The following is a 25,024-nucleotide window of genomic DNA, read 5'->3' as shown; positions in this document are numbered from 1 at the left end:
TTATTTCAAAAGTGTTCACAATAAGCATGTTTATTTAATTAATTTTCCCTTTCAAAATATTGTTTTTGTAATGAGAAAAGCATATATGAGAAAACATATGTGTATGCGTGTGTCATGGCCCCTGTTGTTTCTTTTCCAAAAAGTAACAATGAGATAAAACATGTAACAACTCCTCTGCTTTAAATCTTTTTGGCTTCAATATTTTTATTATGTGCTCAGTTGTTATATAAATACATAAACGTTAGACAAAATCTAACCCGTCATTGTTCTGAATGAGATAAAAGAAGGCTATAACTAAATATCATGGACTAGTATTTTCTATCTAGATAGAATCACAAAAGAAATGAGAATATTTTTCTCCCATCCCACTACTTATTTTGGAATAGCTTCCAGAACACACTTCCAGAGGCTCAAAGAAGCTGAGGGCAAACTCCTCAGTTGTCCATCCCTGTACCAGCCTGTGGTCCCAGTAACCAGTTGGATAAAAAATCCTTCTTTCAGATAGTTAGAAAATTGTAAGGTGAATAATGCTGAGCAGTGCTTGACATTGTAAGTGAACCCAAGGTAACACTGGCTAGTCTCTATCACTTGCTCTATTGAAAGCATCGTTGAAGGGAAAGTATCTCTAATTTTGGCAGACTCTAAGGTATCATTATAAATAATAAAGAAAAATATTAGAAGACTACGAAGAAGGCAGATTTTACTGTTCTTATGTGAGTTTTGCAGAGTCATAACAGTTGGATTCAGACAATCCGTGACAAACAACAGTATGAATTCGAATTCCAGTATTGATCGTGTTGTTCACAAAAGACTTTCTGGCACTTGGGTGGAATATTTCAGAAATAAGTTCATAAGTTATCCTCCGGACCTCCCTGAAATCATTCTAGTATTGTCTTCGATCTGCACAATTGGAGGTAGGTGTAAGTCTCTTTATTATTTGAGTTTATTTTATGGATATATCTTGCAAATGCCACAATATAGATAGCAGTAATAGGAAATTAGAATTTTGTTCCTAAATTCATACCTCTGTCCCAAGATTTTCAATTAAACGAATTCAACAATAATCTGCCCCAGAAGAAACATGTAAAATCTGATCTATATTCTTCACCTCTATTGAGTTCAAAATATCCACACCTTGCTACTTGCTAGGTCATGATTAGATTTAAGTGATGAGGAGAATTGAAGCAGATAGACAGAAAATCAAGGGTTGGAGGATTTTTATGTTATCTACATTATCATAAACTATAGTTTCATTCATATTTTAAATTTAGTTGTCCCACCGCTTTCTTCAGATGGACAAAGGATTTTCAAATTGATAAGACTTCTGAATGATTCAGTTACTTTTTAATCACTCGTTAGAGTTTCCCATTGGTTTTGTCCAAAAGAAAAATTTTGCCGACCTCTATGAGAAAACAACACTTGTAGAAACCAAAAGAAAGCATTTTTTTTTTGCATTCTTTTGACCTGATTAGGAATTGTACTAAAAAAAAGCAGAAAACATTAAACTGAAAAAAAAAATGCTGTGATATTGCTTATTGCACTTTGATAACAATGATGAACAAAGTTAAATATTCATTTTAAGTTTTCCAATGTGGAGTAGCTAACTAGTAATAGATAGCTAATTTTTCTCATCGGGCAAATTATTATGGCTAGTTCCTCATCGTTATCTTGGAAATCAACCAAGAGATTTCATTGAAGTTTAACAGAATAGCTAAAGAACCTATCTGACTTATAGCATGTGCAAAAACTGCTATAAATATTTTAGTAGTGACCCAAGAGCCAATGATTGCTAGCAATATTTACTAATGATTTTAAGAAAATGAGATACTTCATAGATGAGGTCAAGGAGGAATCTAGTGGATTAGTAGTTACACTGATTCTGTGTGCTGAAGTGTGAAGGAAGGTTTCAAAGACAGGAATTAAGAAATGTGTAAAACCATATTTCATTGTCATAAGTATTAAGAAATCATATCAAATTAAAGTTTAAAAATGTGATATTTTACCACTTTTCAATAAAGATCTTTTTTTTGCAGCATTTTTGAACCTACGTTTGAAAGACTTTCTAATTCCTCTGCCTGTAATATTATTTTTAATTGGATGTAGTTTTGAAATATTAAGTTTTACATCTGACCAGGTATGTAGAGTAAATACGACTATTTTGTACTATATCTAAGATTTATATAAATACAAAGATGGCTTAAAAATTGTAAAAATTCTTATCTCTTTACTGCTCTGCCAATTGATATATTTTTAGGTTGTCAATAACATCTGATCAGGTATGTAGAAAAAGGAACCAAGTGTGAAAGAGCCAAGATCCAGCTAAACATAGTCAAACCAGAACCTAGGTCTGAAAGTTGATAGGCAATTCAGAATGAGTAAAGGTACAGTTCTTGAGAGTGTGAGTGGCTAATGAAAATTTAAACAAAATGCAAAAGCTTAGACAAGAGTTAGTTAACAAAATAGAAGCTCAGAGAGACTTTGAGCTGCTGGTACAGGACTCTAGTAGCAAGAGAATTCTGACATTGAACCAATCTATTGCCTCAGTTAGTTATGTTTCATAGAATTACCATTAGAATAGAGGCTAGTCTTTAAGTATGCCTGGTTTAGAATATATCAAGAAATATAACTCGAACCTTGTATCTGGTGTTAGAAGTGAGGAGTAAGGCAAACTGTAGATATAGTCAAGGCAACTATAGTGTAGCTAAATAGTTGGAAACAGCTGGAGCCAGGTAGAGGAGGGAGAATATACTTACTATAAGGGATATAGAATGCATTATCAGCACAATATGGATATCCTCTAACCCAAGGGTTGGTGGCAAACTTTTTCTATAAAAGTAAATATAGTAAATATTTTAGATTATGCAGGCTATAATCTCTGTCTCAATTATTTAATTCTGCTATCGTAGTTCAAAAGCAACCATAGACAATGCATAAATTAATTAGCATGGCTGTGTTCCAATAAGACTTTATTTACAAAAACAGGTATTGAGCCAGTTTTGGTTTAGGGGCCAGATTTTTTCAACACCTACTCTAGTCAGTCAGAATATGAATGAGTATGTGTGTGAAGATGATTGACTTTCCCAAACAAACGTAACCAATGATATAAAAAAAAAATACGGAAAACCTATATTTATATAAAACAGGGGCAGATTACTACTCCATTTGTCAACAGATTTTATAACCATACGATTTTGATACAAAAGCAATTTTAAGCACTTCTGTAAACTTTACTATGTGTCGATAAGTCTTTAAAGGAAGAGACCACATGTCAAAAACAGTGAACAGTCTACAATTTTACTCTACTTGGAAGCTAATAAGTTAGCCTGCCGCAGTTTTATGGTCTTGGCAAAAGACATGGGACTCCTGGGCCAGCTGAAAAGAACATTATTACTCAATGCAATAGTGGAAGCCAGCATATCAGCATTTTCTTGTACCTGTTCCATGCTCCCCTATTCCCACAGAGAGAAGCTAAAAGGCCAGGTGAAACCTGCATACACAATGGGCTGGATTACCATAGAAGAAACCTGACCTTAGAGAACTTGAATATTTTATGGTGGGCGGTTAGCTCATCTGCCCTCTTTCCCAGATGGAGACATTATCCTTATTACACAGGATAGCATACTAAACCTGTCCTTTGCTCTGGAGAGAGACACTTGCTCTATCTTCCAAAGCTGTTAATTATTCAAATGTTCTTGAAAAGATAGTCTGGAAGAAAAGCAATCAGTGCCTCCACTCATAAGATATGAAGAAACACAAGAGATCATGAAGAATCAGCTCTCAAATGCAAAAATATTACCTAACACAGTAGGTACTCAGTATTTTTTCCGAATAAATGGATGTTGAATGATTGCATGTCCATAATAAGATTTACAAATATCAACTTAATATTTTGATAAATACCATTAATTAGTTATTTCATCAAGTGCATTGACATCCCAGTCTCTATCTCTGCTCTTCTGCTACACACATCTTCTTCATAAGCCATGGCTAATTATTTGTAGTTTCTAGAATTGTTTACTTCGTTGTGGATTTTTGTGCATGATAATCCATCTACCTGAAATCTTTTTCTTCATCTTGTATGCCTGAAAATTTCCTACATATTCTCTAGTATCCATGTAAATGTATTTTCTATACCTGTTCTTTAAAAGAATAAAAAAGGCATAGAAATGTGTATTCATTTTCTACTGTAATTGGTAATAAGTTCAACAGTTAAGACTTCAGCACTTACTAAATTATGATGTATCTTTTTCTATTTTGCTAGAGATAGGAATGCCTGGCACATACTCTATGCTAATAGAAGGATGGATAAATTTAAAAATAACATATTTTTATATTATTAGGCACAAAGATATGCAGATGCCATACAATGGATGGATCCGAATCTTTTTTTTAATCTATTTCCACCAATAATTTTCTTTAATGCTGCATTTGACATGGATGTTTACATGCTCCAAAAATTATTATGTCAGGTAAAAAAATACTCTTTTTCAATAATATTATTCACTCATGAAACACTACATTTTGCTGTATTCAAATTTTTAAACATTTTGCTCCAAATTGGAAAACAAAGAAGACAGGAAAAATGTATGAGGAGTGGGAGAAGTAAATTCAGCCTTTTATTTTAGTAAATAAACCATATCTTAGCAATTGTCTAGAATATTTAAGACTCAAGAAAAATTATGAAGGAAAAAAAGTAATGAAAATATGAATGGCAGAACTTAACGGCAGTTATCATTTAAACTCTGACATGCTACAAGAAAACTATTATGACTATATTAGGTCCAATAAAAGGAAATTATTGATAAAAGTCACATTTTTAAATACTCACCTTCTAAAACTCCCACACCCACAATACAAATAAAACAAATAAAACAGAGAAGAATATTTACAGAAATAACTATAACCCTAATTTACAAACTATTATGATTTTTTTTTCTAATCATGTGATATTTGTACCTCATCAAGGAAAGACCTTGAGGAAAAATAGTTCAGATCTTAAGCAGGGGTGCATTTCTTTAAAAGTAATCAAAACACTTTTGTAAATATAAGGTCACTATCTAAACTATATTAGAAGCAAAACTATTAGAACAATCTACACTTTATAAATTGAGTCCAGACAAATAGAGTTCAGACAAATGACAACAAAAAATGAAATTGGAATGAATAGAGATACAAAGCATTTTGTGCTGATTCAGTTGATCTCTGGAGAACTGTCTCCTGAGCCTCTGTTCAACTCAGGGTCAGCTGAAGCAGGGTGAGCTGGAGGCACGCCCCCTCATCCCCCACTACTCATGTGTCCGTTGGTACTGTTAGTGTTGGCTGTAGGCAATAGCTGTCACTGTGACACATATCTCATCATCTAGGTTACTTCAGGCTTCTTCACATGAAGGATGTAAAGTCTCAGACAGCAGGAAAGGACAAGCTCTAATTTGCCATTGCTTTTTAAGTCTCTACTTGCATCATGTTTGCTCTCATTCCTTGTAGCCAAAATGAATCAAATAACTAACCCTAAGTCAGTGTGGGAGATAACAACCCAATGATATGGATTCAGGAAGCAGACTTACTGCAGCTACTTTTGCAAACAATTTACCATGTGATTTCTTGAGGTATAGACAACAGCTATGTGGTGGAAGAAAAGGGATTTGAGCTTCCTGACCCTCAATCTTCTTGTCTCAGAGCCTCAATTTAATTTGTTCCTTCTAACAGGAGTTAATACAACAATCCTGACCACCAAAACCTTAAAATGAGAACTTGACCGCTCTAGAAGTAGCTTATCTACAGGGCCTTGATTTTCTTTCACCATCCTGATGCTGTTGTCAAGCTTTATCCACCAAAGACTCCCTCTCAGTAGCACATATAAACACTTAATCATTCTTCCATTTCTAAGATTGAGTTAGTGATGTATGATCAAGTGACTTTACCCAAATCACTCAGCACTAGCACCCACACTGGGGCCTCCTGAATTAGAGTCCAGTGCTCATTCACCAGCTCATTCTGCATGAGTGTCTCTGTACAAGTAAAAGCTAAATAATCAAAAGGAAATGCTTTTAATATTTTAGTTCTTCCGAATTCTTTTTTTAAAACTTCATTGGGTTTATGACTCTCCTGTGCCTATATCGTATGACTCATTGCATAATTGGTGAATTAATGTATAATAAATGAGGGAATGAGAACTTTACTTTTTCATTAGGAAAATACATGAGTTTCCTGATGTAGTAGCCGAAACTGAGACAGAAACCTGGGTATGCCATTTGATTTACTTCTCTGAAGAATTTTTTTTTCCCAATTACAGTTGACTAATATTGTTTTATATTAGTTTCAGGTATACAGCCTGGTGGTTAGACATTTATATAATTTACAAAGTGACCACCCCCCCCACCGCCAGATAGTCTATCACTCACCCGACACTATACATAGTTATTAAAATATTATTGAATATATTACCTATACTGTATTTTACTTTCTCATCCTAACTATTCGTAACTACCAAGTTGTACTTCTTAATCCTTTCACCTTTTTCATCTTTCTCCACCAACCGCCCCCCCATATGACAACCATCAGTTAATTCTCTGCATCTGCGAGTCTGTTTCTGTTTTATTTGTTCATTTATTTTGTTATTTAGATTCCAAATGTAAGTGAGATCATATGATATTTGTCTTTCTCTGTTTGGCTTATTTCACTTAGCATAATATCTTCCAGGTTCATCTAAGTTGTCACAAATGGTAAGATTTCATTCTTTTTTTTATGGTAGAGTAATATTTTACTGTATTTTGTACCAATTCTTTTTTTAAAATTTCACTTGTTTACTGTCGCTTTTTTATAGTTGGCATACAATAACATATTGGTTTCAATTGTACAACATAGTGATTAGAGATCTATGTAACTCACAAAGTGATTACCCCACCATATCTAATACCTCTCTTCCCCCCTACATATTTATTACAACATTATTAACTATTTTCTTTATGCTACACTTTATATCTCCATGTCTATTTTGTAACTACCCATTTGTACTTCTTAATCCCTTTGCCCTTTTTCACCATCCCCCAACCCCTTCCCATTTAGTAGCCCTTAAGGTAATCTCTGTATCTATGAGTTAGTTTCTGTTTTCGTTGTTGTTGTTTATTTTGCTCTTTAGATTCCACATGTATGTGAAATCATGTGATATTTGTCTTTCTCTATCTAACTAACTTTATTCAGCACAATACCCTCTAGGTCCATCAAGGCAATATCTTTTTCCATCCCCTTTCTTTTAGTCTGTGTCTTTTAATCTAAAGTCTCTTATAGGCAACATTTGTAGGGGCCTTATTTTCTTATTCATCCAGCCACCCTATCTTTTGGCTGGAGTAGTTAATTCTTTTCCATTTGAGGTACTTGTTGATATGAATATAGTTATTACCATTCTTTATTCATGTTTTTGATACTTTTTTTCTTCTTAAAAAAGTCTCTCCAATATTTTTTCCTGTAATACTGGCTTGGTGTTGATAAATTCCTTTAGCTTACTTCTATCTGGGAAGCTCTTTATCTGTCCTTCAACTCTAAACAATAGTTTTGCTGGATAGAGAATTCTTAGTTGTAGATCCTGGGTCTTCATCACTTTGAATATTTTGTGCCAAGCCCTTCTGTTCTACATAGTTTCTTTTGAGAAATCAGCTGCCAGTCTCATGGGTGCTCCCTTGTAGGTAACTAACTGCTTTTCTCTTGCTGCTTTTAAGAGTCTCTCTGTGTATTTAACCTTTGGCGTTTTAATTATAATGTGTCTTGGTGTGGGCCTCTTTGGGTTCATCTTTTTTGGGACTCTTTGAGATTCCTGGGGTTGTATGTCTATTTCCTTCACTAGATTAGGGAAGTTTTCCATCATTATTTCTTCACATATCTCTTCAACCTCTTGTTCCCTGTCAGGTACCCCTATGACCCGGATGTTTCTGCATTTAATTTTGTCCCATAGGCTCCTTAAATTATTATTATAGTCAGCTTCTTTTTTCTTGCCATTCTGATTGGGTGTCCTTGGCTTCCCAATCCTCTTTATTGGTGGTTGATCCTCTTTTTTATCCACTCTGTTGATTCTCTCTTATATACTCTTCATCTCACATAATGTGTTCGTCGTTTCTAACTGGTTCCCTTTTATAATTTCCATTTCCATTTTTATGTTTTTTATTTCATTGTTAAAATTCTCACCAAGTTCATCTAAACTTCCCATTAGTTCATCGGGCATCTTTATAACCAGTGTTTTAAACTCTGCATCTATTAGATTACTTGACTCCATTATTTCTGGATCTCTTTCTGTTCTCTCATATGGTTTCTGCTTGTCTTCTCATTTTGACTGCCTTTATGTGTCTTTTTTTTTATGTGCTAAGTAAAACTCCTAAATCTCCCGGTATTATTAGTGTGTCTTTGTGTAATTGGTGTCCAGTGGCACAGTCTTGAGAGAGATTCAGCTGCAGGCTTAATTTAGCTCCAGCCTGTGCTCCTCTGGGACCACCTGTTAAGATTCAGCAAGCAATCCACAGATACTGTGCTTATAGTTGCCACACCAATAACCGAGGCCAGCTGCCACCAGTGTGGGTCTTGGCATTGGCTCAGTAAGGAGGACCAGACTCACCCAGAATACAACTGAATGTGTCTTGGATAGGGCTGTGAGTTGGGGGAGGTGGAGTTTCTGGGAATCCTCTGGGCAGAGCAACCTGTGTTATTCAGTTTGACAATGTCTCAGCTATGGCGGTGCTGCATCTACGCACTGTGAGGAGGTGGAGGGGGTGCTCAACAAAGGAACAATTGATACCACCCACACTTTTGCCTTGGAGAAAGCCTTGCCTCTGGCCCTCATTCCAACAAATCAGTGTCCCCCTATAAGTCCCTAGTGCCCCCCAAACAGGCAACCAGGTGCTGGTGCTTAGAGCAAGCAGATCTGTCACCATGAAAGTCCACTCGCGGACACAAACCCTTTAAGAGGCATCTGCAGATACCAACTGCAGCTGCTGTTGCCTCCGTCCCACTCAGCCACTTGGTCTTCTCCCCCTCCTACCTTTGCAGGTTGATTATTTCTCTCCCTAGTTTTAGTGGTTCTGTTCATCTAGATCTCAGGCAACTTTGCTTGCTGTTTGCTCCATGTTTCTATGCCAACTTTGATGTGGTTGTAAGAGGGATGAACAAAGCCTCTATCATCTATGCTATTTTTAGGTGCCTTTCGTACCAATTCTTTTTAATCCAATCGTCTATTGATGGGCACTTAGGTTGCTTCCATATCTTGCCTATTGTAAATAATGCCACAATGAACATTGGAGAGCATTTATCTTTTTGAATTAGTGCTTTAGGTTTCTTCAGATAAATACCCAGAAGTGGAATTCCTGGGTCATAAGGTATTTCTATTTTTAGCTTTTTGAGACACCTCCATACTGTTTTCCATAGTGGCTGCACCAATTTGCAACCCCACCAAATGTGTACAAGGGCTCCATTTTCTCTACATCCTCATTGCCACTTGTTGTTTGTTGATTTAATGATGACCATTCTGACAGGTGTGAGGTTATATCTCATTGTGATTTTGATTTACATTTCTCTGATGATTAGCGATGTTGAGCATCTTTTCATATGTTTATTGGCCATCTGTATGTACTCTTTGGAGAAATGTCTAGTCAGATCCTCTGCCCATTTTTTTTAATTGAATTGTTAGGGTTTTTTGATGGTCAGTTGTGTGAATTCTTTACACATTTTGCATGTTAACCCCTTATTAGAAGTATTATTGGTGAATATCTTCTCCCAGTTAGTAGGTTGTCTTTTTGTTTTTTTTTTGTGTTCGATGGTTTCCTTTGCTGTGCAAAATGTTTTTAGTTTAATGTAGTCCCATTTGCTTATTTTTTCTTTTAGTTACCCTTGCCCAAGGAGATACATCATTAAAAATATTACTAAGAACAATGTCAGAGTTTACTGACTATGTTTCTTTCTATGAGTTTTATGGTTTTGGGTCTTACATTTAAGTCTTTAATCCATTTTGAGTTTATTCTTGCACATGGTATAAGAAGGTGGTCTAGTTTCATTTTTCTGCATGTAACTGTCTAGTTCTCCAACACCATTTATTTAATAGACTATCTTTACCACATTGTCTATTCTTCCCTCCTTTGACCATATAGGTGTTTGTTTATTTCTGGGCTTTCTATTCTGTTCCACCAACCCATATGCCAGTACCAGGTTTGTTTGTTTGTTTTTATGCCAGTACTAGGTTTGTTTATTTGTTATTATGCCAGTACCAGGTTTGTTTGTGGGTTTTTTTTATTACTTTTTTATTAGTTTCAAGTATATAGTACATTGGTTAGATATTTATATAGTTAATGAAATGATCCCCCTGATTGCTCTTTCTCTCCTCTGGCTCTACAGCTAGCCATTACATTAATGCTGACCACATTTCCTATGCTGTGCTCCCCATCCCCATGACCTTCTATCACTTACTAATTTGTATTTCTTTAATCTTTCACCCCTTTCTTCTAGCCCTTCAACCCCCTCTGGCCATCACCAGATTGTCCTCTATATTTGTGAGTCTGTTTTTTATTAGTTTGTTCTTTTTATTCTTTACATTCCTCATATAAGTGAAATCATATGGTATTTATCTTTCTCTGACTTATTTCACTCAGTATAATAACCTCTAGGTCCACCATGTCATTGCAAATGGTAGGATTTCATTTTTTTAATGGCTGAGTAATATTCCATTGTATATATGAACCATAACTTCTTTATCCAATCATCTGCTGATGGGCATTTAGGTTGCTTCCATATCTTGACTATTGTAAATTGTGCTGCCATGTACACAGGAGTGCATAGATCTTTACAAATTATCGTTTTGGTTTTCTTTGGATAAACGCCCAGAAGTGCAATTGCTGAGTCAAAAGGTAGATCCATTTTTAATTTTTTGAGAAAGCTCCAGACTGTTTTCTATAGCAGCTTTACCAATTTGCAATCCCAGCAACAGTGTATTATTGTTTCCTTTTGTCCACATCCTCTCCAATACTTGTCGTTCTTTGATTTATTGATGATAGCCATTCTGACAGGTGTCAGGTGATATCTTATTGTGGTTTTAATTTGCATTTCTTTGAGCATTTTTATAACCAGTGTTTTGAACTCTATATCTGGTAGATTGCTTGCCTCTACTTCATTTATTTCGTTTTCTTAAGTTTTCTATTTTGTTTGTTAGTTTATTTGTTTGTTTTGTTTCTTCATTTTGGCTGTCTCTCTGTGTTTGTTTCTATGTATTAGATAGACATGCTACATCTCCCAGTCTTGGCAGGGTGGCTGTTTGTAGTAGGTGTCCTGTGGGCCCCATGGCGAAGTCTCCCTAGTCATCTGAGCCAGATGCTCCAGGAGTGTCCCTTGTGTGTTGTGTGTGCCTTCATGTTGTAGTTGAGCCTTGATTGCTGTTGGCACATCAGTGAGTAGGATTGACCTCCAGGCTTACTGGCTGTGAGGATTGGCCATGATCTGCTTTGCGGTGGCTGACCCCATGGAGAGGGATTTGCCTCTGGAGAATTGATGTAAATAGGAGTGATTGTTACATTGATGATGGCTGTATTTGTTGGTGAACCTTTTTTGGAGAGCAATTTAGTAATCTCTATGGAAGGCCCTAAAAGTAATGTATGTTTTTAATTTTAATTATTGAAATTCTAAAGAAGTATTAAGGATGTGTAATAAGGTTTAGTCACAAAACTCATTTTTTTATATTGCTGTTTTTATGTAATATTGGCTGTAAGAACATTTTTCAACATCATTATGAAACCCTTACAATTATTCTTTTTATTCTATTATTTTAACTGAGATAATTAACTGTACCAATATATTAGTTTCTGGTGTACGACATAATGATTTTATATTTGTATATATTTTTAAATGACCATCAAAATAAATCTAATTAATATCTACCACTTCACATAGTTACACATTTTTTTTTATGATGAGATTTTTAAGACCTATTCTCTTAGCAACTTTCAAATATACAATATGGTAGTGTTAACTATAGTCACCAAGCTGTACATAACATCCCCAGGATGTATTTATTTTATAACCAGAGGTTTGTACCTTTTGACCCCTTCACCAATTTTCCCCACCCCACGCCTCCCTCCTCTGGCAACCATAAATCTGTTTTTTGTATCTATGAATTCAGAGTTTTGAGATTTCACACATACACATACCTAAGGTCTATAGTACTTGACTTTTCTGCCTGACTTATTTTACTTAGCATAATGCCCTCAAGGTCCATCCACATTGTTGCAAATGGCAACATTTTCTCTTTTATTTTAAGACTAATATTCCATGGCATGTATATATGTGTATACATATATCACATTATCTTTATCCATTCATCCATCAATGGACACTTAAGGTTGTTTCTATGCCTTGGCTATTCTAAAAAATACTACAGTGAACATGGGGGTACAGTCCTGCATTCTTACAGGTAACTTCAGGCACAATCACTACATTTCCTCAAATATATTTGGGGGTAAAATCTTGCTAAATAGCCACCAGAGGTAGAATAAAAGTAGGTGGCAATGGTGGGAAGGCAGAAAGTAAGTAGAGTTTTGGTCCTAAAATAACAGAATTTAATTTCCCATCTTTTTTTATAGTCCTCTGCCATTTCTTAACATTATTTTTGTTATCTTATTTTCTTTTTCTTTTTATCTTTGTTGCTTTTCCTATGTTAATAAGCTATGTGTCATATGTTATGCATAGTTAAATGTATATATATTTGTGTGTGCGTGTGTGTGTGTGTGTGCGTGTATAGTATACTCAATGGCCTTATCAAGAAAATTAAAAGTTCCTTTTAAATTATAATATAGTATTTCTTAGGTCCTAAGAATCTCATTGCAATATTTGCCTTTCATTTCCAGAGTTATATGCACATAGCTATTAAATAAGAAAACTTAAATTTTCCTTGATGAACTGAGTATGATTATACATCTCCAATAATCTTGATTATTTGCTTTTGAAAAAGAAATAAAAGGGATCTGATTTTCCTATCTGTAAAAATTTTTTGCAGATACTTTTAATTACAATTCCTGGCTTTGCAATAAATTATACCTTAATTTTTTGGTATCTGGCATCTGTGAATAAATTATATTTGAATACCATCTCACAGTTCTTATTTTCAACTATCCTTTTGAGTTCAGATCCCATGCTGACTGCAGCTGCTATAAGAGACCTTGGTAGGTATATATATATTTTTCCTATATTTAAAACATCATATTCTGTATTTAACTTGTTTAGTTTTAAGATCTTTTGTTCACTATAGCTTTCGCAATGTAAAATGGAGTACTAGGGCATTTGAGATTGAACATAGAAATGCAATGGTGATGCTTAGAACAGAATGAAATGTCAATGATGGACTTACTCAGTAGATATTTTTTAAAGTCTTATATCCACTTGTGAAATAGAACAGGAGATTATTTGGAATCCTTGACTTTATACATCCTTCTACTTTGAACTAACAGATCTGAGGGCTTTACAATACTGTATATACACTGTGGTGACATTTCTATTGCCCAACACCTCTTTTTTTTTTGAAAACACTGTCATTAGAATAATGCCATTTATTTTTTAAAAGTTGCCTTTGGAGTCATTGTCACCATTTGAACTAAAAGCCTGAAAAATACAAAACAATAAAATCACTAATTGCACAGTGTTTTCAGTGTGCACTATTTTAGGAGAAAAAAATATGTATTTAAAAGTAAAATATCAAGTCAACATAATCCATTGAAAATCCAAGAGCCTTATTAAAAAATTAAATAAATAAATAACCTGATTTGTTTTCCTCCAGTCACTTTTTAATAATGAGAAATGGAACATTTGTTTTGAAATAGAATTTTAATATGGCACACACATGCATGTGTGCATGCAAACATACACTTTTTATTTTATGGCCAGTTAAAGGAATATAAGCTATCTGAAGCAAGTAGAAATAGAGTAGGGGAGACACATTAAGTGTATCTATATAAATAAAGGAAAGCCAAGTCTTCAAAACAGGAAGATTAAGATTGTGAGGTAAGAGTTTAGAAGAAAGAAGTATCAGCATCTATCATTTAACTTCACCTCTACAGGACTCTCTGAGTGCCTCTTGGAAACATTTTTGCCTGAGTTTTCAAAGCAAGGTTTTTATATTTTTAAATTTTATTCTCAAGAAAAAAAGAGAAGAAAAGAAAAAAATATGCCCAGGTCAATGAATAAAATATATGTGTATATTCACATTATCTTGAGCTCTTTATGATCTGTTGACTCCTCTTATGCCACCATGTATATTATTTATTTCCTAATATTTACATTTTCTTATAATTCCATGTTCTAAAATGGAAAAATTATACGACAGCATCAGTTAGGTTTTTCTGAGTAAGGAACAACTCCAAAGCACAGTGGCTTAAAACAATAATTATTTATTATTTTTCATGAGTCTGGAAGTTCTGATGATATGGGCTGTGCTCTGCTGATCTTGGCTAGGCTCACTAATGAATCTACAGGCAGCTGAAGGATCAGCTGGAGGCCAATCTAGGATAGCCTCAGTTAGAAGGATCCACCTTTCTTCCATATATTTCTCACATGCATCCAGTAGGGTAGCCAGGGAATGCTGCCATAATGGTGGCAAGGGTTCAAGAGAGAGGAAGCAGAAATCTTTCTCAAGACTCTGCTTGCATCAAGTTTCATAACAAAACAAGAATGGATCTTTTTGGTGAAAGCAACTGTGAAGCCTTACTGTAAAGGGCAGAGATGGAGGGACAGGTGAGGAATTGGATCATCAAGGCAATTGAGTTTTCACAAGAACAGACTGCCTTGGCTTTTTTTCCAAGGGCGTACTTACTGTGTTAGGTTTTGATCACAGCTATAAAATGAATGGTTCACAAGAAGAGCTTTTACCATGTAATAACATTTCCTTCCTATGGCAATTTAGAAAATCATTAAAGGTGCTCAAAATTATAGTTTTGCCACTATGGGAATATTTAGTAACTGAGAAAAATGATAATTAACGAATATGTTAACAGAACATTATCATAAATAGAGGAAAATTAGGATGGAATAGATAATATCAGGATGCTCTTTGTTCATGGAGCTCGATTTCTAAAACCATTGAAAAGAATGTATGGGAAAATCAGGCAATTTCTATTATAGTGAAATTATTTGGACAATTGCCTTAATTCTTCATTTAGGTAAAGTTTTATAAAGTCTTGGTTTATGAATTTACTTTGTCCTTACATGATCATTTTTTATATTGCCCTAAATACATGATGTGTGTATTTATATAGACCAAATAACTGAATTGAAAGTAATTTTATGTTTTTATTTGTGCTTTGAAACAGAGCTCTAGTTGATTACCTCAATTACATAAACCGTAATCAAGCACAGTTAATTTGGCATATTCTTAAGATTCCTTGAAGGGAGTTTTTTCAAAAATGATCAAAGTTATTTAAGTATGTAGGCAAAGTATGTAATATAAATTCATAGCTAAGAATATTCTGCTTGCCAATAAAATTTTATTGTTTAATATTAATAAAGATTTTCCCATCTTAAAGAAAATATTTTCCCTTTCATAGGTCTTTCTAAAGTCCTCGTCGATTTAATTAATGGAGAAAGTCTGATTACCTCTATAATAACTTTTACTTTGTTTGCTAGTATTATGGAGATTAATGTCAACTTGAAACACATGAACCATTCCTTAGGTAAGGGCCTATTTTTTTCTTCTTAATTTCTTAAAATCAAAATCTTATATTTTCTGAGAGCTGACATGGAGTTTATAATATCTTACCATAAGTTATGCTTGTACAAGCATACTCATGAGTATTAGTACAGGGATTTACCTTTTGCCAAGCACTATAAAAAGCACTACATGTATTTGCAAAAACCATCCCTAATTTAATTATCGTCGTGGTTTTGCTGTGAGGCTAGGTTGGGACTTTTAATGAGGATGCTTATAAAAGCAGCCTTCCACAGGCCTAGGCTGAATCAGAATGCTTACCAACGGGAATGAGAGATGTAGTTTATGAGTTGAAGATGAAATCATAATAAGACAAGTAATGCATCCACCAGTGATGAGAGGAGGCACCTTTTCTTGCCTTTCCCCTGTACTATGTCTCTGCAGGCAACATAGAAAGCTATCAACTCAGGGAGGAAGTGTGAGTTATATAACCAGCTACAGGGCCTGAAAGCAGTAAGCAGAAGGATTGCAAGGTGCCCATGAACTCATTTACCATAAGTATTTTTTTCCTTTATCGTATGTGTGTATAGAAAATAAATGATATGTGTACACTGTAATGAATGACATAAAGTCTATGGATGTGTAATTATCACTCAAAACAAAAGTATAGTGTTATCAGTACCCCCAGCAGCATCTTATGTGCCTCCCCTGATTAAAACACATACCTTCTCAGAATGTAGTCTGAGAGGGGTCCACACTACTTTAAAGGGTGTCTACAAAGTCAAATATTTCTGTAATAACACCAAGAAGTAATTTATCTTTTTTACTGCATTGCCATATGTACAATTTTTGGAAAAGCAATGATTACAGTCTTCTGGAGAAAATTGCTGATATATGTATACTGTTTCATCCACTGGATGTCTTCTGTGTTCTAAGGCTTTCTGCAGCATTATCTCATTCCACCTCCCTACCCTCTGAAAAAAAGTGTTTAAGAGGTGCTTCCAGACCATGTTCTAGTATATCAAGGGGTCTGTACATCTAGTATATCTGATGCCTAGTAATCTCTTATGTTGAAGTGGGATCCTTCTACTACCCCCTGTCCCCATCAATTAAGCAAAATCCAAATTACATTACTAACCACTCGAGGAGTTTTAGTCATCATTGTTTTCCATGTCCCTGGAGTATCCTTCATCGTTGGGCAGCCAAGAACCCTGTTTACCTCTGTTCTGACCCATCATGCCTTACATATTTATAATCAATGCCTAACACTTAGAATTAAAAACTCTCTTTTCCAAGAATACCCATTCAGGGGACCATCATTTCCTCTCATGTCTTTCTCAAGGGAGCTGGTCCAGATGATGGACAGTCACCCTACTTTGACATAAGAAGTACTTGCCTTTAGCCTTGCTCTGTTTACCCAGGCCATGGCAGCTTGGGACATCTGTGGTGAACCTAGAACCTCAATTTAGCACAGGAACGTACATCTTCTTCAAATGCTTCATATGTACCAAATGTGTGGGAAAGCCAAACCACCACACACATACAACCTCCTCCAAAATCTAGAGTACAAGAGGAGGTGACACAAAATAGTAACCAGGGGCTTTTGCCATAAAACTTCCTACAGATAAGTCCTTCCTGAAGATGACTAAGATGATCAAAAAAGAAATATCTATATTCAGAAGCATTTTAAAAACTCAAGGACCACCCTTGGGGGAAACTGAAAAATGCAAAGTACAGTCTTACATACTAGTCACAAAGATTCATGTTCAGCCTCTAAACCTGGTCTAGTATTCTATCAGGCCCTGTTTAAGACAGTAAATATTGACCACAGAATTTCAGGGATGACAATTATCAGAGATGACATCTACGGTCTAATCAAGAGAACTTTCTTGATATTCACTGGGAAAAATAGAAAAAAGAAAAGTGGAAAAAAGAAAGGGATTGATGTGGAAGTTCATAAATTCATTAATCCAACAATTATTTATTGGTACGTATTATGTGTTAGTTTCTATTCTAGGCCATGGTGATTCAGCCATGAACATAATAGTCCTTGCTTTCACAGAGCTTGCCTCATAATTTTTATAATAATTAATGGAACATAATTCTGTGTTTGTTTGGGTTTAAGAGGAGTAAAAATTATAAGCAATCATCCTATTAAAACAATAATAGTAACAGTTATAATAATAAAAGCTCTGCTGTAGGAGGAGAATAGTGAACCTATTTTCTTCTCCTAATTTTTAATAGCTTTAAAAGAAAATTTTCCTTTAAGAAATAAAGAAACTTGATGAACCTTACTGACATTTTATTTATATTTAATTGATACCAATTGACACAATTATGAATCAATAATTTTCGTAGTAATTATTGTTATAGTTATAAAGGTGGGAAGGCATGCCTGATTCCAGTGAACAAGCTTACCAAGGACTTAGACTTCCTGTTGTCCTAGGAGGGGCATCATAATGATTGTAGAAAGACACTTAGCAAAATATAACAATATCAATAAAGAAGAAATTATCCTTTAGTGCATCATTCCACTTCTGGGGTCTAAGGAAGTAATCAGAGGATTACGAAAGTTTATGTACAGAAATATACATTACAACATTATTTATCAGGGAAAAAATGAGAAATAATGAAAGGCTCAAAATTAAGAAACTGGTTGATTGGGCAGGCCAAGACAATACAGGAGATTCACTCAGTTGGGACCCTCAGACATTTCTTTTTCTGTATTTCTTGTGTGTGTTACATTAGATCAAGAATATAAGTGCCATGAGTTTAGAGACTTTTTACTTCTTATTCATTTCTGTATCTTCAAAATTATTACAATGTTTGGCATGGAATAAATATATATTCCTTAATGAGGACTGAAAAAAAGCTCTTAAACTAAACTGACTGAATTTTACAAATGTAAGTGTGACTTTCAGCATTTGAAAAGAAATTCTTTCAATTTGGGGATAAGAATATACTCTACATCTACCCTAAAGGCAATGAATGCCCTATTTTTAAAGATAATAACAAAAAGTTGATCCAGAGCATCACTTAAAATTAAGACTAAGTTCTATTAACTATTTCTTTTTACTCTCCTTTCTTGCAGCCCATGAAATCGTGAATGAAATATGGTCATGTTATCTAGCAAGTTTCTTGTTTGGAATTCTAAGTTCAAAAATGATTCAGTTGTGGATGTCTACTATTTTGGGTGATGATGTCAATCACATAAGTCTCAGCTTTTCATTTCTGTACCTCATCTTTTTTATTTGTAAGTGAGGGGTTTATGTCTACTTTTAAATGACAGGAAAATTCAAAATAAAGATATCAAAATAAAAATTGAAAATAAACATACCAGGCAAGTTAGCAAAGAAAAAAAATTCAGCTGATCTGGAAGGACTATTATGTTAAAATGATCTATGAAAAGAGATCAAAATATTTGTATTTATACAACGGAAAACAATATGCCAAAATATATAAAGTAAATATACCCTTATAAAAGACAGAAAAAAAAACTAACAAAATTATTATTACAATGAAATATTTTAGCATGCCTTTTCCAGGTAATTTTATAGCAATTGGACACAAAATTATTATGGCTATCTAAAGGTTTTTTTAAAACCCTTAAAAGCATGGTTAATAAGATATTAATAAGATATATAAAGATTTACCTCCCAAAACAGAATGCGTATCCTTTACATATACCTGTAGACCATTTACAGAAATAAACTAGACTACAAGAACATTTCAATAAAACTCCAAGCATTGCTCAACCACAATGCAATTCAATACCAACTACAAAAGGATGGTCTTGAAAAATAATCATTCTAACTGCCTAAAATGAAATATACTTTTCTTGGTAACTCTAAGATCAAAAAGGAAATAAAAATAGAAGTCACAGACCAAATAAGGTTAAATATTAGAAAATCTATTAATATTATTAATTCATTTATCACCACTCCCTTCTCACAGAAATATGACAGGTATGTAAAATTAGCTGTATCATTGTTTCCTGATACAGCCTCAGAATCATGTTCGGCCCAGCTCTTCAGACAGCTCTGCAAATGATTCGGAGTTGGCATGTGTGATAATACCCAGTTACCAATTTATACTATGTCTTTCCATTACATTTAGGAATAAGAACGTGTTGCCTTATTCTCATATCTATAATTAAAAATAGTTCTGAAAACTCTAGCTAACAATTAGAAAAAAAGAGAAAAATTTATACATATTTTGAAAGATAAAATGGTTACATTAGTTACATCACTTTAGATTATATAGAAAACCCATGAAAATAAACTAAGCCAGCAAGGCTCTTTGGTTGCTCAATAAGGGTTAATATACAGAAAAAAAATCAGTTGTGTTCATCTAAGCCAGCCATAACTGGTTAGAAAATATAATAAAATTTTGATTCTCTTTACATTGGTAAAAAGTTATAAAATATTAAGGAATAAATTTAACAAGAAGTTTAGACCTAAACAGAAAACTACAAAAGTTTACTGAGAAGTATAAAATTTGAATAAATTGAGACAAAGAACAAACTTCTCTTTGGAAGTGCTAGAGTAACAGGATTCATTATTTTTATGCCTGAAGAAAGAAAGGCAGAACATTGGATCTTGAGTTTTCCTAACCATTCAGTGAATTATAGTCAATTATAATCTAGTGATGTTACAGGATCAAGTTAATGAATAAGACAGTGAGGAAATGATCTGTCAGTACAAATACATTTATCATGTACTACTATGTGTACCTAAATTCCTACAAAAATATATTTCAGCAAATAAATTCCCTCTAATATTATTTAGTAAGTGGATATAACCTCAATATTAAGTGTTGGAAATAATTTTAAACTTTTAGTCAAGATGCCTCAATAAACATTTAGAAAACTTCTAGGACAGAAATTCATGAATATAAGATACAAAGTAAATATAAATCTAATGTTTATAATATTAAATCACTCTGAGTACCTTCGAGGTAGTTGTGATATTTTCCAAATTTTACCATTACCAAACAAGTTACAATGACTAGTCCAGAACTTGATCTTAAAGTACCTCTATCTTCAGTTTCCTTTTTCATGATTCAAAAATGACTAACTAAAGTGTTAGTTTTTTGGTTAGGTACCATTTCTGGCCAGAACTAAAATAAAGAATATCAAACCTGTAACTTTCCATCTCTAAAAAGAAGATTCAATCATGTAATAATAATATTAATTTCATCATATTAAAATGTATCAGAATCTGAATCACACAATGCTAAAAATTTTGGGGGGGGCATTGAAATTTTACAAAACAATAAAAGTTTCTCTGAGCATAAGCAAGACAATTTTTTAAAAAGTGAAGAACTTTTCCAATTTAAGTAGGAATTAAACATTTAATAAGACTACAGTAATTAAATTACAATGGTGTAATAAATACAAAGTAAACCAAAGAAACAGAAGGCACACATATGACAATTTAATATAGCAATATGATAAAAGTTATATATCTAGTTATTTAATATTAAAACAAAAGTTTTATTTTTATTCATTAGAACAATATCTGCTAAACATTAAATTAAGAAAAAGAAGCCCATTACAGAATCATATTACTGTATAAGCCCATTGTAGTTTTTTATGTGTGACTTTAGTTGTGTATATGAATGTTAGAGGTATGCCACTGTGAGTGTTCATTGGATACTCCATTCCTCCCAAAGATCTTTATCCAAATATATCAAATTCACAATTCTATAGCCTATGAAAACCCTAAGATCTCCTTATAATTTCTAAAATTTTCTAGTTTCTTTCCTCATGATATCTGCTTCCTCCTCTTAAATATGCCACAGTTTCTGGTCCTTACTAAGATGGAGACAAGGAGAGCTCACAGGAAAAGTTACATTATATAGTTCATGGTTCCATGAGATCTGATAACTACTTTATTTCCCCACTTTTTCATGTTCCCTGCTTAATTTTTAGCACTTGTCTCCAATATGGAAATTCAGTGAGCATCCTTTATTGCTTAAAGCTGCCTTTTGGATCTCATTCTCTATTCTCAATTTGTTAATCAAATTATTTCTTCTAGGTGAAGACAGTTCTCTCCCTAATAGAAATTCCAATTAAAAATTTATTTAAATTATATCTGATGTAATGTCAGTAGAATTACTGGTGTTTTTTTTTAATATATATAATCTCTATACTGTATCATATTATTTGAATTTTTCACAATGATAATATTCTACTTTCATAAGCTAGGGGGGCGGATAACTCTACTAGAACTACTTTTAAGAATATGCTACAGTTCTTTAACCTTTTTATTTGCCCACAGTAAATGCACCAAAACAAAACTAAAATGAGGAAGTAGATTCATATTGGGTTTTTACTGGCTCAACTCCCTAAGACCTGTCACAAAGTCAAACTTGTATCTACTACTGCCTCCCAAGAAGAAAGCATATGAAATAGGCTAGTCCATAAAGAACTTATTAGCTCACTTCTCCTTTATTCGACCAGAGCCCCTCTGTAAACATTAGACCTTTGGAAGTTCCTATAGCTTCACTAGGTCCAGTGAAGAGTTTTGTGAGCTCCATATTGTTGCCAATGGTCTGAAGTCAAAGCAGTGTAAGGATGTCTAGTACAGACTTTACTACACAGTTGCATGTGAACTTGAAGAGGAAGAATGATGATGGGTGGTGTTAATAATTTATAATAGTATCCAGTTGAAACCAAGTAGGGTAGCCTCTGTATAAAGTCACCGTACTTTCAAGATATCTGATATTTTAATCTGTGGTAAAATTTGTGCCACTGTCAATGTTAAATTAATACTTTATATTTATTTCTTTTTAAAAACAGGTGAGCTAGTTGGAATGTCTGGAATAGTCACGCTGGCAATTATGGGACTTTTTTTAAATTCTACAAGTTTTAAACCAGGAGTTGAATCACTACTTCTCAAGTGAGTGGCTAGCATATTTTTACTTCGTTTTACCAATTAAAAGCTATAATTTTTTCTAATAGTAACTACATCTACATCTACATGGTCAAAATAAGATACTGGCTTGAAAACTACCCAGTAGAAAAAAAAAACTTTGTGAAAAACTCTATCGCCTGTGTCTTCTACTCCTCTAATTATAAGCAAAAGTTATAACCTCATCTTGAGTTCATGTTGGTTCTATTTTCCCACAAATTCCCTCAAAGCACTTACTATCTACTTGGTATATTCCACTTTAATCCACTAGATGAGGCCAGGATTAAGGTAAGTGAAGTGAAGCACTCATTTCAGGTACAAAATTTAAGAAGGTATCAAAAAACTCAATAATAAAGATAACATTTTAACGAAAATTTTTTTTAAATTAATGCAAAAATCCACGGTGAAGATATAAACATTTAAAATATAGATAAGATCAATAGTTCCTTTTGCCACAGGCTTCCACATGGCTCAACATGGCACTGCTATTAGAATAAAAGACAATGAATAAGTACAATGAAGAGATGCTATGTAAAGCAAATTAAGAGATCAAGCTAAGGCAGTTAAGGAAGATTAGCAGTGTTATAAAAAAAAAAGTATGGGGATTTGGCGGAAACATGGCGGGGTGAGAGACGTCCCTAGATCTCTTCCCTTGAAACAACAATAAGCTGAACATCTAAAACTCAACAAAAAACACCCAAACTGCACACCATTACGACTGAGCATGGGATCTGCACATAAGAGTTATCACAGGTCAGAACCCCGAGTGTCTGGTGGTGGACCGAGAGTAATAAAGAAGCTGCCTTTCGCAGTCACTGGAGCTCCCTGTAGAAGGAGGGGGAGGGATGAAGGAGAGAGAGGACTTCCCTGAACAACCCTGCCTGGAAGTACTAGGGCTTATACACAGCCGACCAGAGGGCCCAGTCATCAAGGCAGAAAGCAGAGAAGTGGGGCTGGACCGCAGAGAAACAACCGCTGATTTTTACCGGCCCCGGTTGCAAAAGCGAGGCTGAGCCGCAGCCCCCAACCCCAGACCCAGAGGGCCCCTCCCCCGTGCCCTCTGAGAGACTAGATCACCATGGAGCCCCACGGGAATCTGAGCAAACACTACCAAAACTGCTAAGGATCCAAGAAGCTTAGACACCACCTACTGGAATCCAAAAGAAGAGCATCTTCTTTGCAGTGGGCTAAAGAGAGACCTTTATTTAATCAATCTTCTTTCTGGAAAAACAACAGAATACACTTCCATTAATGTCCAGGTGGAGAAACAGTCCATTAAACATCATGAACAACCAAGGTAACAAGGCATCGCAGAAAGAGAAAAATCTCCAGAATATAACTTACAGACATAGAAATAAACGACTTAAATGACAGAGACTTCAGGATGGTACTTCTGAAAAAATTCAGTGAAATCCAAAACAACTCATATCAACAATTTCAAATTAAAAAAAAAAAACTAGATAAGCAGAGCAAGGAGATTGAAACCCTCAAGAAGAACTGAATAGACCTTCTGCAGATAAAGAACACACTGTAAGAGATGAAAAATGAAATAGCAAGCCTGGGAAATAGAGACGACCAAGTGGAGGAAAGGATCAGTGATAGCGAAGACAAAAATCTAGAAATCAGAAGGAAGAAGAGAGAAACTGAAGAATGAAATATAGTGAAAGAGAAATACAAGAACTAGCTAATACCATCAGGAGAGGAAACAAGAATAATGGGCATTACTGAAGGTGAGGAAAAGGAGCAGGGACCAGAAAGCATTTCCCTAATCTAAGGAATAAGTTGGAGCTTGAAATTCAAGAAGTCAACAGAACACCCAATTATCTCAACCCAAAAAGGCCTTCACCAAGACATATTGTATTAAAGTTGTCAAAAATCAACGATGAAGACAGAATTCTCAGGGCAGTCAGGGAGAAGAAAACGGTAACATATGAAGAAAACCCATTAGATTATTATCGGACTTCTCAGCACAGACCTTACAAGCCAGAAAGGAATGGAACCAAATATTTAAACTATTACGTGAAAGGAACTACCAGCCTAGAATAATGTATCCAGCTAAGCTCTCCTTCAGATATGAAGGAGAAATCAAGACCTTTCCAGACAAACAAAAATTGAGGGAATTCTCCATTAAAAGTCCTGCAATACAGGAAATACTGAAAGGGATCAGCTCACCTAAAACAAAATAACAACAACAAAAATACACTATTAGAGGTAAGGTGACTAGCAGGCAGATAGAAGCAGAGGAGTGCAACCCTTACTGTAAACAGGGCATTATAAGCTTCAAAATAAGAAGAGATTTGTTATAACAAGATAGTAATGAATGTTCAGCATACATAGGGACAAATTGAGACAACAGTGACTGAAAAAGGGAGAATTCAAAGATCCAAATTTGCAAAGGGGAATGGGATAAGGCACGTGCAGAAGAAAAGGGACGACTGTATATATATATATA

At 34.4% G+C, this 25,024-nt stretch overlaps 1 protein-coding gene across 1 annotated transcript in view; it reads left to right on the top strand.

The window, feature by feature from the left end:
* The window catches only part of SLC9C1 (solute carrier family 9 member C1), a 93,188-nt gene that overhangs the window by 3,026 nt on the left and 65,138 nt on the right, over window positions 1-25,024 (top strand). The window contains exons 3-9 of the mRNA XM_039856846.1: window positions 719-914; window positions 2,034-2,134; window positions 4,341-4,469; window positions 13,019-13,184; window positions 15,558-15,683; window positions 18,750-18,911; window positions 22,461-22,560. Coding sequence (XP_039712780.1) covers window positions 770-914; window positions 2,034-2,134; window positions 4,341-4,469; window positions 13,019-13,184; window positions 15,558-15,683; window positions 18,750-18,911; window positions 22,461-22,560 — 929 coding nt within the window. The 5' untranslated portion in view covers window positions 719-769. The remainder of the gene's footprint in view (window positions 1-718; window positions 915-2,033; window positions 2,135-4,340; window positions 4,470-13,018; window positions 13,185-15,557; window positions 15,684-18,749; window positions 18,912-22,460; window positions 22,561-25,024) is intronic.

This window comes from Pteropus medius, unplaced genomic scaffold (assembly GCF_902729225.1).
Source record: "Pteropus medius unplaced genomic scaffold, Ma_sr-lr_union100, whole genome shotgun sequence".
Classification (NCBI taxonomy): domain Eukaryota; kingdom Metazoa; phylum Chordata; class Mammalia; order Chiroptera; family Pteropodidae; genus Pteropus; species Pteropus medius.
This window is presented reverse-complemented; position numbering and strand designations above follow the sequence as displayed.